The following is a 15,239-nucleotide window of genomic DNA, read 5'->3' on the forward strand; positions in this document are numbered from 1 at the left end:
GAGCATGCGCATTTCATTCTAATTCGTGTTAGTGTCACATGCAAGGATGTGAAAATTAGATATTTATTTCCGTAGGTTTCATGTGTGTACAGTGATTTGTGATAATTTAAACTTTATTTATTGTAATCTAAAGTCATTTTCTGAGTTCTCAGAGAAAGTTTGGCCATGGGGATCCAATCTCTACAACAGTTTATTACCGCCCATTGTCCTGGTGCTTGTGTGCCGGTAGATTTGTTGAAGATTGCACACAGCATTGGTGTTCGGCGTCGAAATCAATTATTTTACAACCGCCTGTGTTTAGTAGTTGATGGTGAATGTTGTTTAGATAGACTCTATGGTGGTTTTTACTCAGACTGGGTATGTGGAGGACAATGGAATCGAATGGTTCAGTTTATATCAGTTCTTATAAAGACAATACAAAGCAACAATATCGAGCTTGCAGTATTCTTCAATGGCGGACTTGAGCAGCAGCGCATGGACGAATGGGTAAACAAGCAGCAGTCGAATAGAAAGAAAGTCAATCAAGTACTTAGACACGTGGCCCTAAAGGCGACACCGCCACCGAAAGTCTGGTGGTCGCCCCCTGTTTGTCTACGAACATGTCTGAGAATGGCTTTACGACATCTTAATGTCACAGTTGTTTGTACTCTGGATGATCATCACCATGAAGTGATTGCTTTTTGTAGAGAAAACAACTTTCATGGATTAATCGCTGAAGACGCTGAGTATGCAATATTTGACCCACCACGATATTTTTCATCTGAACAGTTGAAACTTACTTACAAGGTAAACATTTTTACATTGAAGTCAGTTTTGAAATACACAATTACAACAAAGAACTAGTTAAATATAAACCTTATTTGATAATTTTTGGGCTGTTTCAATGTCATACACTTAAGTTACATGCATGCAACAGTTCCTTATGAAACAAGTAATGAGATAGCACAAAGTGCACATGACATGTAGATGAAATTCAAAAGTACTTGTATTTTTAACATTTGACTTGTTTTCACAGATAAAACTAGAGAATTCCGACTAATATAATATTTGTAAATATAACTTTAGTTTGTTATAAATATGTGTATAAATTATTGTTTTTGATTAAAGTTTTATCATGGTAGTTGTAAGTTTGTATTCGTGATGAAAATGAAATTAATTGCCCTTCTGAGGATACCTGATGATGTGATTAAATTGTTGACTATTCACCACCAGTGTTTGAAATATTTATTTTGCATTAATGAAGGTATTTGAAATTAAGTAATATTTTATTTAGCTAATTGAATTTAAACTTGATTCACAACTTAACATAAAATAGAACAAGGAACTTTGGCTATTCTGAGTGTGATTTAGGTTGTCAGAATTTGGACCACATATTTAATACAGCTGGAGACTGACTCTAATGTCACCAAAGTAAAGGATTGTGGCATAGTTGTGGATGATTCACTTAAGCCATTGAAATAATATTTTATTTGTACTACTAATAAAAATAATAGCATTGTAGGGTATTTATATAGGTGTATATAAAGGGTTAATTATATCAGTATCAAGTATTTATTAGGCCTCATTTTGTACTGTTTTTAGCTTGTAAGTAAAATATATTTATTTTGTGAAAAGGATTTAGAGGAAGGCTACTGTAGTGGAGATATTATCATACAGGAGTATGCTAAGATTCTTTAAGATAATTCTCTTTTGAGGAAAGAATGATAGGATGTGATGTTATACAAGTTTACTAGGTTATTCAGGAGGTCTGTAGGATAGGGCATATTCCAAGACTCACCTTTACTAATCATTATTGCAACTAACATGATGTTGCAGTGGATTCAATGCTGAATCAAATTTGAAATGCTTTGTTGGCATTTCCAAGATGGATGTCAGGAAAAGGTACACATTCAGAAGCATTGGAATTTGCACAATGTTGAGGGGTAAATGCAATAAAATGAAACTATTGTAAAAACATAACATTGAATAAAAAATAATGTATAGCAACATTTTGAGGAACCATACCTTATCAGCCTGAGAAAGTGTTTACTTGGTCCATTTCTTGATGAAACAAATGTTTTTCTGACTTGCAATTTATGTTTTTATAGCAGTTTTATTTAAATGTAAAAATGAAGTTTGTACATTTTCATTAAATTATAAGCTACCTTTTACAAGTGTTATGCCTCTCGTAGATGGTGCTGCATTGTATTATTGAACCTTGATACTCATTCAGGCCATCAAGTGTATCTAGCTACAGCTGAAAGTCAGTGCTCACAAAAGATTACATTAGTGCTGAATATAAGTGTTTAATCCTGGAATGCACCCATGAAAAGATAAAACTGATTTTTTTTGTGTTGTATTCTAAAGATAAGTATAATGACTGGACACAAGTTTAATATTTGGAAAAGACAGAGTAACATTCAGTTATGAAATGCTTATTTTTTCTAAAAAAGTGATAAAGTTACTTGCCATTAGCAGTGGTATAGACCAGCAGTTCACAGGACTTTAAGAATATGATTTCCTGAAAATTAAAGGATGGGTGTAAATTTGTTCTTGTCTAAAAGGTGTGTGTGTAGAGAGCCTTGAAAGACCTGACTGATTCTTGATGTTCATAAGCAATGTTTAATTAACACTTGTTATAGAACAAGAAACTGAGTATTGGTTGTGAATGTAATTCAATATTTGTATATTTTTCATTGGCAGGTATTGTTTAATTAGTTTGAAATACTAATGAAACAGTTAATGTGTACATTTTTTGAACCAGTTAAATATGTAATCTTCAGGTTTGTCTTGAAATTAAATTGTTTAAATCATGTCACGGTTATTAGATATATATTTGACTTTTAATTTCATATAGGTTTGGGTGTTGTTTCTTGTTGTATAAGAAGATATTTTAAGCCCTAGGCAAAATTTTCAGTGATTTATTTTTAAAAGAATAATAAACATCATAATCTTTATATGTTGGAAAACTTGATCAACTTATTTATGTAATTTTTAACACACCGTTCTTCATTCATAGCTTTGTTGCTGTTATTTGTAAAATCCAGAAGTGTATTCAGTTAACTGTTTTGTAATAACTGGTAATATGATGTACACACATTGTTAAGATCAAAGATCGTGTTTATTAGTTCTTTAACACTTTTGTGACTGAGTGTGTTGTATTTCCAGTGAAAGTTGGAAAATCTGACATATTAGAAAATTTATATTTAATTTATTGTGTATTTCATATTTATGGTTTTTTAAATCCTTTTTAACTTGAAATAGTAAGGGCTCTGCATCAGATTATATCACTTATTTTATTGAAGAATGGTCCTAAAACTTGTATATTATTGGATTCAGTGTCAAACCCTTAAAGTACATACACAATTATCCCTAGAATAGAAATAATGGATGTACAAAGTATAACCTAACCTAAGAAAGGGATTAAATTTTTATACATTTTTTTCTACTTGGTTAATTTTAACTTTCTAGAACCAAACATTTTATAAAAATCTACTTGTTAACACATACGTGGAAAACACATTTTAAGAAAAGCATCTGAATGGATTTTTGTAAAACTGTTTGAAAACATTTTTTAACTATGGAAATAATGTTACTATAGCATTCATTAAACTTTTGTTGACATTAACACGCTCTGTACACAAGTAAGGAAAAAAATATCAGTTAAGTTGGAAACTGAATATTGCAAGGTGAAGCTTAAGTTTACTGTTAGTATTTTATTTTCCCTTAAGGGCTCACTTGAAACTAAAGAGTTAATTCTTGATGAAGTAGCCAGAACTTTGAATCTTAACCCCAACCGATTTTGCGTGTTTGCCGCCCTTTTGGGAAATTACTTACTCACTGAAGAAGATCTGACACCTTTTCACCATGTTCTTTGCCCAGATCAGCCAAAAGACAAGGTTTGTATTCTGTCTCTGTTTAACTTGAAATAATCTTTTATCTTGAGTATCATCCTTCAGTCACTCATTTGTCAGGAGTGATTTATGTAGCATTAAGAACAATACTGTTTTATTTTGTACATCAGCTCTGATCCTTAAACATTTTAATAGAAACTGATTAATAAATCAAGTTGAGGTTCACAAAATTCAGGTTTGTTTTTACTTACATTTTGCCTGTACCTGTTAAAATTGGGAGAGATTAAAATTTAATTTCCATATGTTAATAGTTCTGTGTCATCTAATGACTGGGAACATACAAACTTGCTTGGGTATTTGTATGTAGTTTGTTAGTTGAGTGTGCAGTTTAACAGTAGTTTTGAGTTATTTAATAATTTAATTCAATGATCTTTGCTGACTTATCTTTTAGTTAAATACAGTTTACACTATGTAACAAAATTTTTACCTTTTCATTTACTTTACACATAAGCAATTGGGAAAGACCTGTTTTTCTCTTCAAACTTTGCTTTTGTGACATGGTAAAGAAATTTTCAAATTTACCCATTTTCCAGAACATTCCAGGTAGATTTAGTGCTGAGTAGCTGATAGAGAATTTTCTCGAGCTTACAAGAATTTTCTATAATGTTGTAGAACTTGCGGGAATTTTCTAGAACTTTCCATGGTAATATATATACGTATACAGGGGCTCACCACTTCAGTTTAGTTCTAGCTGCCTAAGTGAACACGTAGACCTATCTGATTTTATAGATATTTTATAGATTTTATATCAAGAAGTTGCAAGCATTCTTCAGATGCATTCTGCTATGTATGTGGCCAATTTATCAAGACAAGAGCAAAAAATTACTCTGCAACAACATCTGCTAAAATGTGTGAAACCTACAAGGCATATTTCAACATGCCTGTCAGGGATCAAGACAAACCTTGGGCACATCATTTTACCTGCGAGCACAGCAAAAAAACTCTAGAAGGTAAGACAAATAATTTTTGCTTGCTTGAATAGTAAGATTTTATATTATCCAAATTTTAGACCTTTTAAAACTTAAATATCTTTTAATTTTTTTATTTCCAATAGTATAGAAGAAATATCACATGTAAAATATTTTGCGTGAACCTCTTGCATATTAGTTGTGGATGTAATAAATTTATTCTTCATAATAACAATTTTATTTTGCTCTTTTGCAGGATGATACAAAGGAAAAAAGAGATCCCTGAAGTTCGTTACTCCAAGAATTTGACGTGAACTTACTAACCACTCAAGCAATTGCTACTTCTGCATGGTGGTTCCATTCAAATGTTGGGCTGGCAAGAATGCATCTGCTATTATGTATCTGAACCTTCCATCATCCATCTCCAGAGTGCCACACTGCCCTGTATCCACTCTACCAGAGAGAAAGCAGTCATCCTCAGAAGAGAACAGCAAATTAGAAGAGGAAGTAGGCGATGAAGATCCAGATTACAATTTCGGAGGTGCAGCTGGTGAAAGAAACCCATACTACCCTAACGAAAGAGACCTCAATGACGTGATCAGACATCTTGGTCTAACAAAGTTGAATTGCAAGACTATATTTGGGGGCTGATATGTGAAAGTTATTTACATACAGTCCCAAATCTCGAAAAACTACTCACTTCTAAATATTTTTGTTCATTTTTGTTTAACTTTAGTATAAATACATGTAAATCTTGATTCATATGTTGTTTTATTCAGACCTTATGAAAATGAAAATATGCAAATTTGCCTGTTTTTACATAGAAAATAGGTTAATTTCTAAATTTCTTTATCCAGGTCACAAAATCAAAGGTTGAAGGAAATAATAGCCATTTGCTTTACTTTTACAACATAAGCAATTAAGAAATAACACATTATCCAGGAACAAAATTTGTGTTACGTTGTGCTGTTGTTGTTTTATGATTACCTGATGGAGGATTTAGTATTAATAGGGTTAAATGGCATAATTCCACTTCATGTAAACATTATGAGAACAATTAAAAACTCACTTGTACTGTGTAAAGACTTGAAGTAATGTATTGCAGCTTACACATTTATTTCTTAAGAACAGTAGGATGCTTTGTGATGATGATGCTCAGACAGGACTTAGTCCAGTAGCAAAATTACACACACAGAGAGAAGGGGTTTGACTGAATCTCATGTTTTTTGTTTTTTTATGACATAAAACATTATGCTTAAAATAAGTCTAGCAGTTATAGCTATTTATACAGGGTGTTTGGAAAGTCACTGTGCACTTGTATATTTATTAACAGACATGTTTCAGTGTAGAATACAGGAGGTAAATATGAATGATAATTATAAACAATGTTCAAAGTGACCCCCGTTGGCATCAGTACAGGCTTGGATCCTTTTTACTTTGTTCCTAAACACTGCTATCAGTTGCTGGCTTGAAATAGACTGAATGAATGCTGTTATCGCTGCTTTCAAATCATCCAGCGTGTGCGGATGATCTCGATACACTGCAGATTTTGTTGCTCCCCATAGATAAAAGTCTAGTAGATTAAGATCTGGTGAGCGTGGGTGCCACACATCTTTGGAAATAATGAGGTCTCTAAAACATTCCTTTAATAACTATATAAATCTGTGAGATTTGTGGGCAGTAGCACCATCCTGTTGAAACCATGATTAATTGATTTCATCACTTGTCATCTGACTGATGAAGGTGTGAAGAATCTCCAAACAATAGTACTCGCTGTTTATTGTGTTCATAAAGAAAATAGGGCCAACAATTCGATGTCTGGAAAATGCAACCCACACACCAATCTTGAAATCATGTATAGGTGTTTTGTGCAAACTGTGAGGATTATTGGATGACCACAATCTCGAATTTTGTAAATTAATGTAACTCGAGAGATGGAACCATGCTTTGTCGGTGCAAAAGGTCACATCAAACACATTAGCTGTATTTTATTTGATAAATCTGTTAAACCATCTGCAATAGGGTATTCGTTTTTCATATCAGTTGCTTCCAGTTCTTGTACTGCCATTATTTTGTATTGAAAGAACTCTAATTTCTTTCTGATGGCTTCATGAGCAGTTCCAAGACCAATATCAGACTGCTGAGCTAACTTTCGTGATGATTTTGATGGACTCTGCATCACACTGTCAGAAATATTTAACAGTTTTTCCTCTGATAGCTTTGCTGGCCTTCCATAGCATTTGGCATCATTCACTGATCCTGTTTCCGAAACTTATCAACAAGGTTACAAACTGTACTGAGATGTGGAACAGGTGTATCTGGGAATTTTTCAGCAAATCACTGTCGCACTACATCTGTGTATCTACCACCTTCTCAGAATATGTGTTTGACGAGCCATACACGTTCTTCAGTTGTTAAAACCATATTGGGATGAAAATCTGAAATATAATAGAATACGATTACAAAACTGCACAGTGACTTTCCGAACACCCTGTAGTATTTAACATTTTCTAAATAGTTTATATTTTTCAGATAAATCATTGGCATTTTTGGCTTGATAAAATACTTGCATGCAAGGGTTTTTGTTGCTGCTTTGTAATTGGAAGCCCAAAACCAAATTGTAAATGTCAGGTTTTGCAGGTCATATTTTTTATAGTAGGTTGTGTGTGACTTGCTGGTAATAAATTTCAAAAAAATAGACAGCATACAATCCACTTGTGTTAAAATGATATATTAAAACAGGTCAAACATATACAAATGTTTGTTGCACTGTTTATCATCACAGATGTATCAAGAAACTGTTTGTAAGTTATTTATGGAAAAGCAGTCCAGAAGAATGAAGTACGCTAACATGTTATTTCAGTGGTGTCTACATGTGTGTATATGATAGCCAATGATTGAAATAACTAATACTGTTATTGTACAGAGTTGTATAAATTAGTAATATAATTTAACAGTTAATAACTACTATGCCTGTAAATCATCTGCATTTATGTTAATTTAAGTTTGGCCCCTGTGCAGTGTTTCAGACCCTCATATCATTACTTGCTAATTGTGCTTTGCACAATTTGTGTTGGTATTTGATGTTACAAATTAGAATACCTCCTCTCCATTCTGTATACAGGTTTGAATTATAAAAGAAAATTGATTGTTGTAATTTGAATTTACTGGTGTTGAATTGTGAAACTACATAATTTTTGTGCTATCAGTTTAATTTTTTGAGGCTTGGGGATTCAATACATAAAAAATCCATTAAATCTATAATGCAAAAAAAACATTTTTCTAATTTTATTGGAAACTTTATGATAAGGTTCAGAGAGGAACATGAAGGTAGTTTTAACCTTTATCAGATGTAAAAATGTGTACATTTATGAATACAAAATGTAATTAAGTTAACAATGTTTCTGGATGTTATTATTATCATTATTGATATGTTTAGTACACCCAATTAACTTACAACAGAAATGTATTTACATCTTTCACTTGTGTAAAATATTGTAGGTTTTATACACAAACAGTGGTTCTGTAATGTGTGTTAATGAACAGTGAGAAGTATTGGTTAGAAGTTTGTTTGCTTAAAATATCTTGCAGTCTAAATAAGTTGGAAGGAGAAATCAGTTTTTAATGGTCATAGTCTTGTGATAATAAAAACTACACCTGCTGCATTTGATTTGGTTACGTTTCTTTATTGCATTTGTTTTTCATGACTAATTTTAGACACCTCTCCCTAAGTATCTAATATTTACATCTGAAGGCTTATATAACACTTTAAATTTGGTTTCGGTAGCTCTAATGGGCATGGAAGAGGTAGTTTCATGATGATGAGAAACCCACTTGAAGTAAAAATGTATTCTAAAGATGGCTGGTATGGATATTTAAACTTTTAATTAAAATAATGTGTACAGAACAACTTTTTGACTTTCTTAGGTCATCTTCAGGTTAACAAGAATGTCAAATCATTGTTCTGTACTTTGCTAAAACAGTATCTTTGAAAAATAACAACCACTGTCACATTCATAAAGTTTCATTACATAAAAGATGAGAAAATAATCATTTTACTTCACCCAAATATATTTTTGCTCCTTTTTGCATCACAGTTACTTATGGAGTAGTTGAGAAAATAATTTGAAACTATTCATGGTGATGAGAAACATACTTGAAGTAAATGTATTCTTAAGATGGCTGGTATGGGTTTTAAAGCTTTAATTAAAATAAAGTACACAACAACTTTTTGACTTTCTTAGGTTATCTTCATGTTGGACTACTCTTACCAATGAATAGTGGGATTGACTATTACTTTATAATGCCACTATGGCTGAAAGGGAAAGCATGTTTGGTGTGACAGGGATATTGACCTGGTTAACCTGAAGATGACCGAAGAAAGTTAAAACATTGTTCTGTATTTTATTTTAATGGAAGTTTTAATACCAGTACCAACTGTCTTTATAGGAGGTAGTTTGGAGTATAGATGTTTTTAATAACAACAGATAATAATGTTTTAGAAAGGTTGTTAACTTTTGATAAATTACCATCAAAAGTTATGTTTTTTTACTCATGACATAAAGTATTTACAATGTATTGTTTATTAATTAACAATTAGAGCATTGTTTAAACTCTCTTGTCATTAGGACTTAAAATATTGCATCAGTGTGATTTTATATTTTAAATAATAGTAAATTATGGTCAAGATGAATTATGTACTTAAACATAAACAAATGCAGTAATCATTATAGCTAATTAAACGTATTTTTATTTTATTTCATCAATTGTATGTGACCACCGTTAACAATATTTTCAGCTACAAATTCTACAATATTTTATAAGCTTTGGTCAACTTATGAGATTTAGATTTGTTCTAAATACAGATTCTAAGCAAAATATCATCTATTAATAATGTTTCATTTGTAACTTGGACTTATTACAGAATTTAACCTATCAAAATGTACAACTTGAATAAGGTTTAAGAATGTAATTTTTCTTTTCCATTATTACTTTATCAGCCCTTGTGTGTGATGTGTTTTCTATTTCATGAGGTGTTTGAGAATCTGATAATGAGGTATGTGCTTTTTGTTGGGGAACCATAAACTATATGAATATATTTAATAACATTTAATTTTTTAACAACATTTGTTTTGGTTTTCTTTGTTTAATGTTTTTAGTACCATTTTTGCTTCTATTCTTTTAATATATAACAATATGAAAAAAAAGGGGTGAATCAAATATATGCCTTAAGCTGTTTATCTTGTCATTATAGATTAAAATTAATTTGTCAGCCCTTTCAGAAGAAAGATCTATTTAAATTTTTCTTGTCTTTTATATTTATTATCATTGTATTAACCTATCTATACGTGTGTTTATTTTTTTTTAGCCAATTCCTCCAGAAACTCTCATTAAAGCTGTTGTGGACTTTATACGGGGCCTTCCTTCTGTTGACAACCTTGAGGCTGTAGGTACTCAAATATTTGGAGCTGTTGGCCAAAACAAAATTCAAAAATTCAAACAGTGTGTTCAGTACTACTTGAATGGCACCAAGGATGGTTTTTTTCATTATTATCCAGCTATGCAAGGTGGGAAGGGTTGTTGTTCAAATGTATATATATATTTTAAAATTCATCTGTTTAGATGGTATCTTTATGTATTATAATAATAATGTGTACAACGTCCATTTTTGTTTAGAGTGAGACATAAGAACCTTTTTATTATACTGTCAAACGTCATTAGATTGGCTAACAGTTACTGCTGCAACCATTACATCGCAAAGAAGATTCAGTGATACTTGAGGTAAAATATAGATATATCTTTAATATTTTACTGGAGTTAAAACATAACTGCATCCCATTTTTGTGTAGATTTGTTTTCTAATTGAAATATTCCTGTCCCAGTAGTAGAACAAGTTGGACTGTATGAGCAATTTTTATCTCTTTCTCTTTTTCTTTCTATTTTTCTTTTCAAGTCTAGAGTAATGTTTAACTCTATCTCAACAAGTCACAGTTCAAAGGCCATGTCATAACATTTGTCGACTTGCATTCAGAATTTTACTGAACTATTATTTTAAGAATTTATGTCACTAAGTTCAGTATCAAATTGTAGATTATAATTCAAATTTTAGTATTATACATTAGTTAATTTCTTAATTTAAAAGAATGTTAAAGCAATGCATCTAAATATTGATTTTTGTGAGTCATGTGATATGTTCAACGCAACTCTGGTTAAAATTAGGTGTTTGTGGTATTAAAGTACTAAGTCTATAGTTTATTATGAATTAGGAACTCAAATTACTAATATTATCAAGCTAGAATATAAAATAAGAACCTTGTACCTTTTCATTTTACTAAGATATAGCTTATGCACTGAATCAAACATGGTGGCTTCATTCACCTCTTTATGTTTTTAGAAATGGTCTCTTACAAACACTAACTTTAGTATATGACATGTGAATAACCAATTCACAGAGATTGACCACCTAGTGGTTTTATTGCAATTGTTAGAAGGGCCCCCATGTTCTTTCAAGCCATGATTTCAACGAGATATATTGTGTTTTTAGTCTGCTTGTATACAGCTTAGTTTCTAAGCTTGATAAATTCTGTGTTATCAATATATTTTGGTTATATATAGTTGAAATTTGTTGCTAAGCTTTTTAAACTTTTGTGTGTATATGATATGAAACAGTTTTCTTTTTAGGTCATATACATACAAAATTTTAAAAATCTTAGCAACCTACTTTAAACACAGCCAAAGCTAGAAGAGGTAATTACTCACTTTGCTTCTAGATTTACTGTTCTGTATTTTAAGAAAAATATGTTTAAGTTATTTCCATATAGTAATAATCTATATACACGTATCATGTATAATAATTGAAATTTGACTGTATATTACAAAATACTAGTCCAGTAAAACCTAGCCAAGACAGAGAAAACTAAAGGTCAGTTTTGTATTATTGGATATGTAATATGAGTTCACGTGCACTGTGTCAGTGCAAGTTATGTAATGTTAGCTAGGCCTGACTGGAAGGTCAATACAATAAAAGTAATAAATATGTATAAATGTGTAATGTTGTGAGTTTTAAGCTATTTAGAAAACATTTGTGTTCTTGAGTAGTCATTCTCAAGTGAAAAAAGTGTAATTTATGTTTATTTCCTAATTTTTTATGGTGGTTACAAGGTCAGTCAAATTTATAAATCCCACACAGTTATGATAGAGAAAATAACGGACAAAATATAATCTTACTGAAAATAAACATTTGAAATGTATTTTGAAGGTTTTAAAAATTACACAAATAATATTTGAGATATTTGGAATGAAGAATAGTTTTTAATAACATGAAAATCTCTTCACACTTGGACTAGTAATGAAACAAACTATTTTCACAAACAAGTCTTTTGTAAAAATATCTCATTAAAAATTAGATTTTTTTGTGTACAAACACTTGCAGTCTTTACTAAAAGTCTACCAAATTTCTTAAAGATACACACACTACATCAAAAGTTGTAGTATAAATACTTAATGTCTGCAACTTTGCATATATTATACTGAGCTTGTCATGAAAGGATTAATAATGTTTAATCTACAGGTACTGTAGGTTTTCATTTTATGATTGCTTAAAAATGATAGTTCAAACTGAGATAACTAGTTAGAATGGAACCATTATTTATGAAAAGAATAGTGTAATGTTAGAAATTTTGAAATATATTTGTTTAAATTTTACTATGGTGTCTTGACAAATGTAAATATTCAAATATGCTTGAGAAAAAGGATTTTTTTAAGGAAGTAACAGGGTGCAATTTCTAATTTTGTGAAAAAACTGGAAGTTCAGGGTTTGTCTTTGAAGAACTTATAAATTAATTGAAACCAAAGATGCATTGAAATAATTTCTATGTCCTTAAGAAAGATATAAAATTACTGAAATATATCTGGACGATATTTCATTCTGTTGCTTATTGGGATCTTGTAATGAGCCTTTAGGTTGTCAAAATTAATTTTCACCATTAAGTTGAGTGGAATCAAATTTATAATCTATGTAGTTAAGATTGAAAGTAAGCCAACTGTGTAAATCAGTCTAGGTTAGGACTTTGAACTGATGCTGTGAAATAACATAAACATAGTGGTTGTTAGGCAAGAGTATAAACTGTTGTAGAAAACTAGTTTCATGTATTGAAAGAATGGAAATGTAGCCTTATAGTTCAACAAGAACATAAAATAACCTGTACACCTTCTCAAAATGTCTTTTTTAAGAAAATGTACTATAGATGCCATGGATGTAAAAGGAGAATTTGGAGATAATTACTTGAGCATTTTAAAAAGTTGTATGTGTGATATAAATTGCTCAATTATTAAAAACAAAATTACGTAGTATAGTAATTATTACTTTGAAGTGATAATGTTTGAATCCAACATTCCAAGAAAAAATATGTAGCTAGGATAATCGGCCACTTTATTCCAGGTCATAAAGAAGAACGGGGCTATTACACAGCAGACAGATATCAGTTTCTTTCTGAACAAAGGCAGTCTAAGCACACACACATTTCAAAAGGTATCTTGTACGTAGAATGTTTTTAGTTTATATATATAGTTTTTCCTTTTATGTTGTTGAAGTTTTCTACACTACATTTAAAACATATATTTTTTATATACTTTCTAAAATTAACATAGATTTATGTTCTCTTTAAAGTAATTGAACATTTTGCCTAAGTATCAGTCAATTGGCAATTAAGGATGACTTTCTTCCATTTTGACCTCATCTGTTGATCAGAAGGTGGCTGGTGAGGCCAGTCTGATGTCTGTTGATCCAAAGACAGCTGGTGAGGCCAGTCTGATGTCTGTTGATCCAAAGACAGCTGGTGAGGCCAGTCTGATGTCTGTTGATCCAAAGACTGCTGGTGAGGCCAGTCTGATGTCTGTTGATCCAGTGGTGGCTGGTGAGGCCAGTCTGATGTCTGTTGATCCAGTGGTGGCTGGTGAGGCCAGTCTGATGTCTGTTGATCCAGTGGCAGCTGGTGAGGCCAGTCTGATGTCTGTTGATCCAGAGGTGGCTGGTGAGGCCAGTCTGATGTCTATTGATCCAGAGGTGGCTGATGAGGCCAGTTTGAAGTCTATGGATCCAGAGGTGGCTGATGAGGCCAGTCAGATGTCTTTTTATCTAAAGGTGGTTGATGAGGCCAGTCTGAGATTGACAGACTGTGTTGCAGCTTGGTCATGTGTTTCTGAGAGGAATGGATGGTTCTGTATTGTTAATGTGGTCCACAACACACTGAAATATATATATATATATATATATATACTGTTTAAATGATGATTTATAAAGAGAAGTCTGGTGTTCAAGATGTAACTGTAGTGCTTTTATGGTCTTTCTATTTTCAGTTTTAAGTTTCTTGTTCATGTTGATATGATTGCATTTGAAACCTGTACATTTTGCATCATAATATATCATTACATTTCATGTAGCATGCTCTAAGTATTTATTGAAATAAAAAAGACACTGTTAAATGTGATAATACTGATATATCAAGATTATTAGAAAATGAAGTTTCAGTTGTAATAATAATAATTTTTTTGCATCAAATTATATTTGTTAGTTTTGAAATATTTTCATTGGAAACTGTTAGTGATGTGTTAATACTATTACTGTGAATATAAGCTGTATAAAAATGGATGTATTTTCAATTTGAAGTCTCTATCAGTGATCACCTTTGAGGCAATACCTGTGGAATAAACTTAAGTAAAAAATAATAATAATAATTTTTACTCTGATGTAAAGAATATTTCAGTCAAAAATACTTTAGAATGGATATTTTGTTTCATCTTTCCTATTTTTACAGCTCTGAAGAACTTTGCTTGTAAAAGATTTATATATTTGTATAGAAATGTTTACCCATGTAAAGGTATAATAGGTTTATAGTGGCTAAGAAACTAATACATCTTGAATATGTGATAACACATACCTAGTATTTCTGCTCTGTCAGTGATTTTATTACTTTTATTGCTGCCTTTCTGTGCTGAACAATTATTAGGTGATCAATCCTACTCTGACAATTCCTTCTCAGTGTCCACTTCCAGCAGTGCCAAATTTGCTTCTGAAACTGAAGAGATTGAGGTTAGAAAAGTCATTTTGTAAGCAATATGGTTCTTTAACCTTTAGAAGTGAATAAGCTTTTGTGTTTCACTGAAATATTTGATTACTGATTCATCTATGAATATTTAGTATTTAAAGATGCCAGTATGAATACTGTTCTATCTTTAAAAAAAACCTTCTGCCTGTTACTTTTTAATATTCTCTCTTTCCTTTTAGCATGCTACTTGGTTTTATTACAACAAAAGCTAGTGGTATCTTTAGTGTGAAATGTGTAAATGTTACCGTGATTTTATTATAAATATATATATCAGTGGCAAAATTTAAAAGAATTGTAGAGTAATGATAATTTTGTAACATTGTGGTTTCTAA

The 15,239-nt window shown here is 31.2% G+C and overlaps 1 protein-coding gene across 3 annotated transcripts in view; it reads left to right on the top strand.

Annotated features, from left to right (window-relative positions):
• The window catches only part of LOC143225326 (constitutive coactivator of PPAR-gamma-like protein 1 homolog), a 44,502-nt gene continuing 29,263 nt past the window's right edge, over positions 1-15,239 (top strand). For all 3 annotated transcript variants that reach the window (XM_076454509.1, XM_076454510.1, XM_076454511.1), the window contains exons 1-5: positions 1-786; positions 3,711-3,878; positions 10,170-10,368; positions 13,242-13,331; positions 14,809-14,891. In XM_076454509.1, coding sequence (XP_076310624.1) covers positions 166-786; positions 3,711-3,878; positions 10,170-10,368; positions 13,242-13,331; positions 14,809-14,891 — 1,161 coding nt within the window. In that variant the 5' untranslated portion in view covers positions 1-165. The remainder of the gene's footprint in view (positions 787-3,710; positions 3,879-10,169; positions 10,369-13,241; positions 13,332-14,808; positions 14,892-15,239) is intronic.

Source organism: Tachypleus tridentatus, chromosome 9 (assembly GCF_004210375.1).
Source record: "Tachypleus tridentatus isolate NWPU-2018 chromosome 9, ASM421037v1, whole genome shotgun sequence".
NCBI classification, from domain to species: domain Eukaryota; kingdom Metazoa; phylum Arthropoda; class Merostomata; order Xiphosura; family Limulidae; genus Tachypleus; species Tachypleus tridentatus.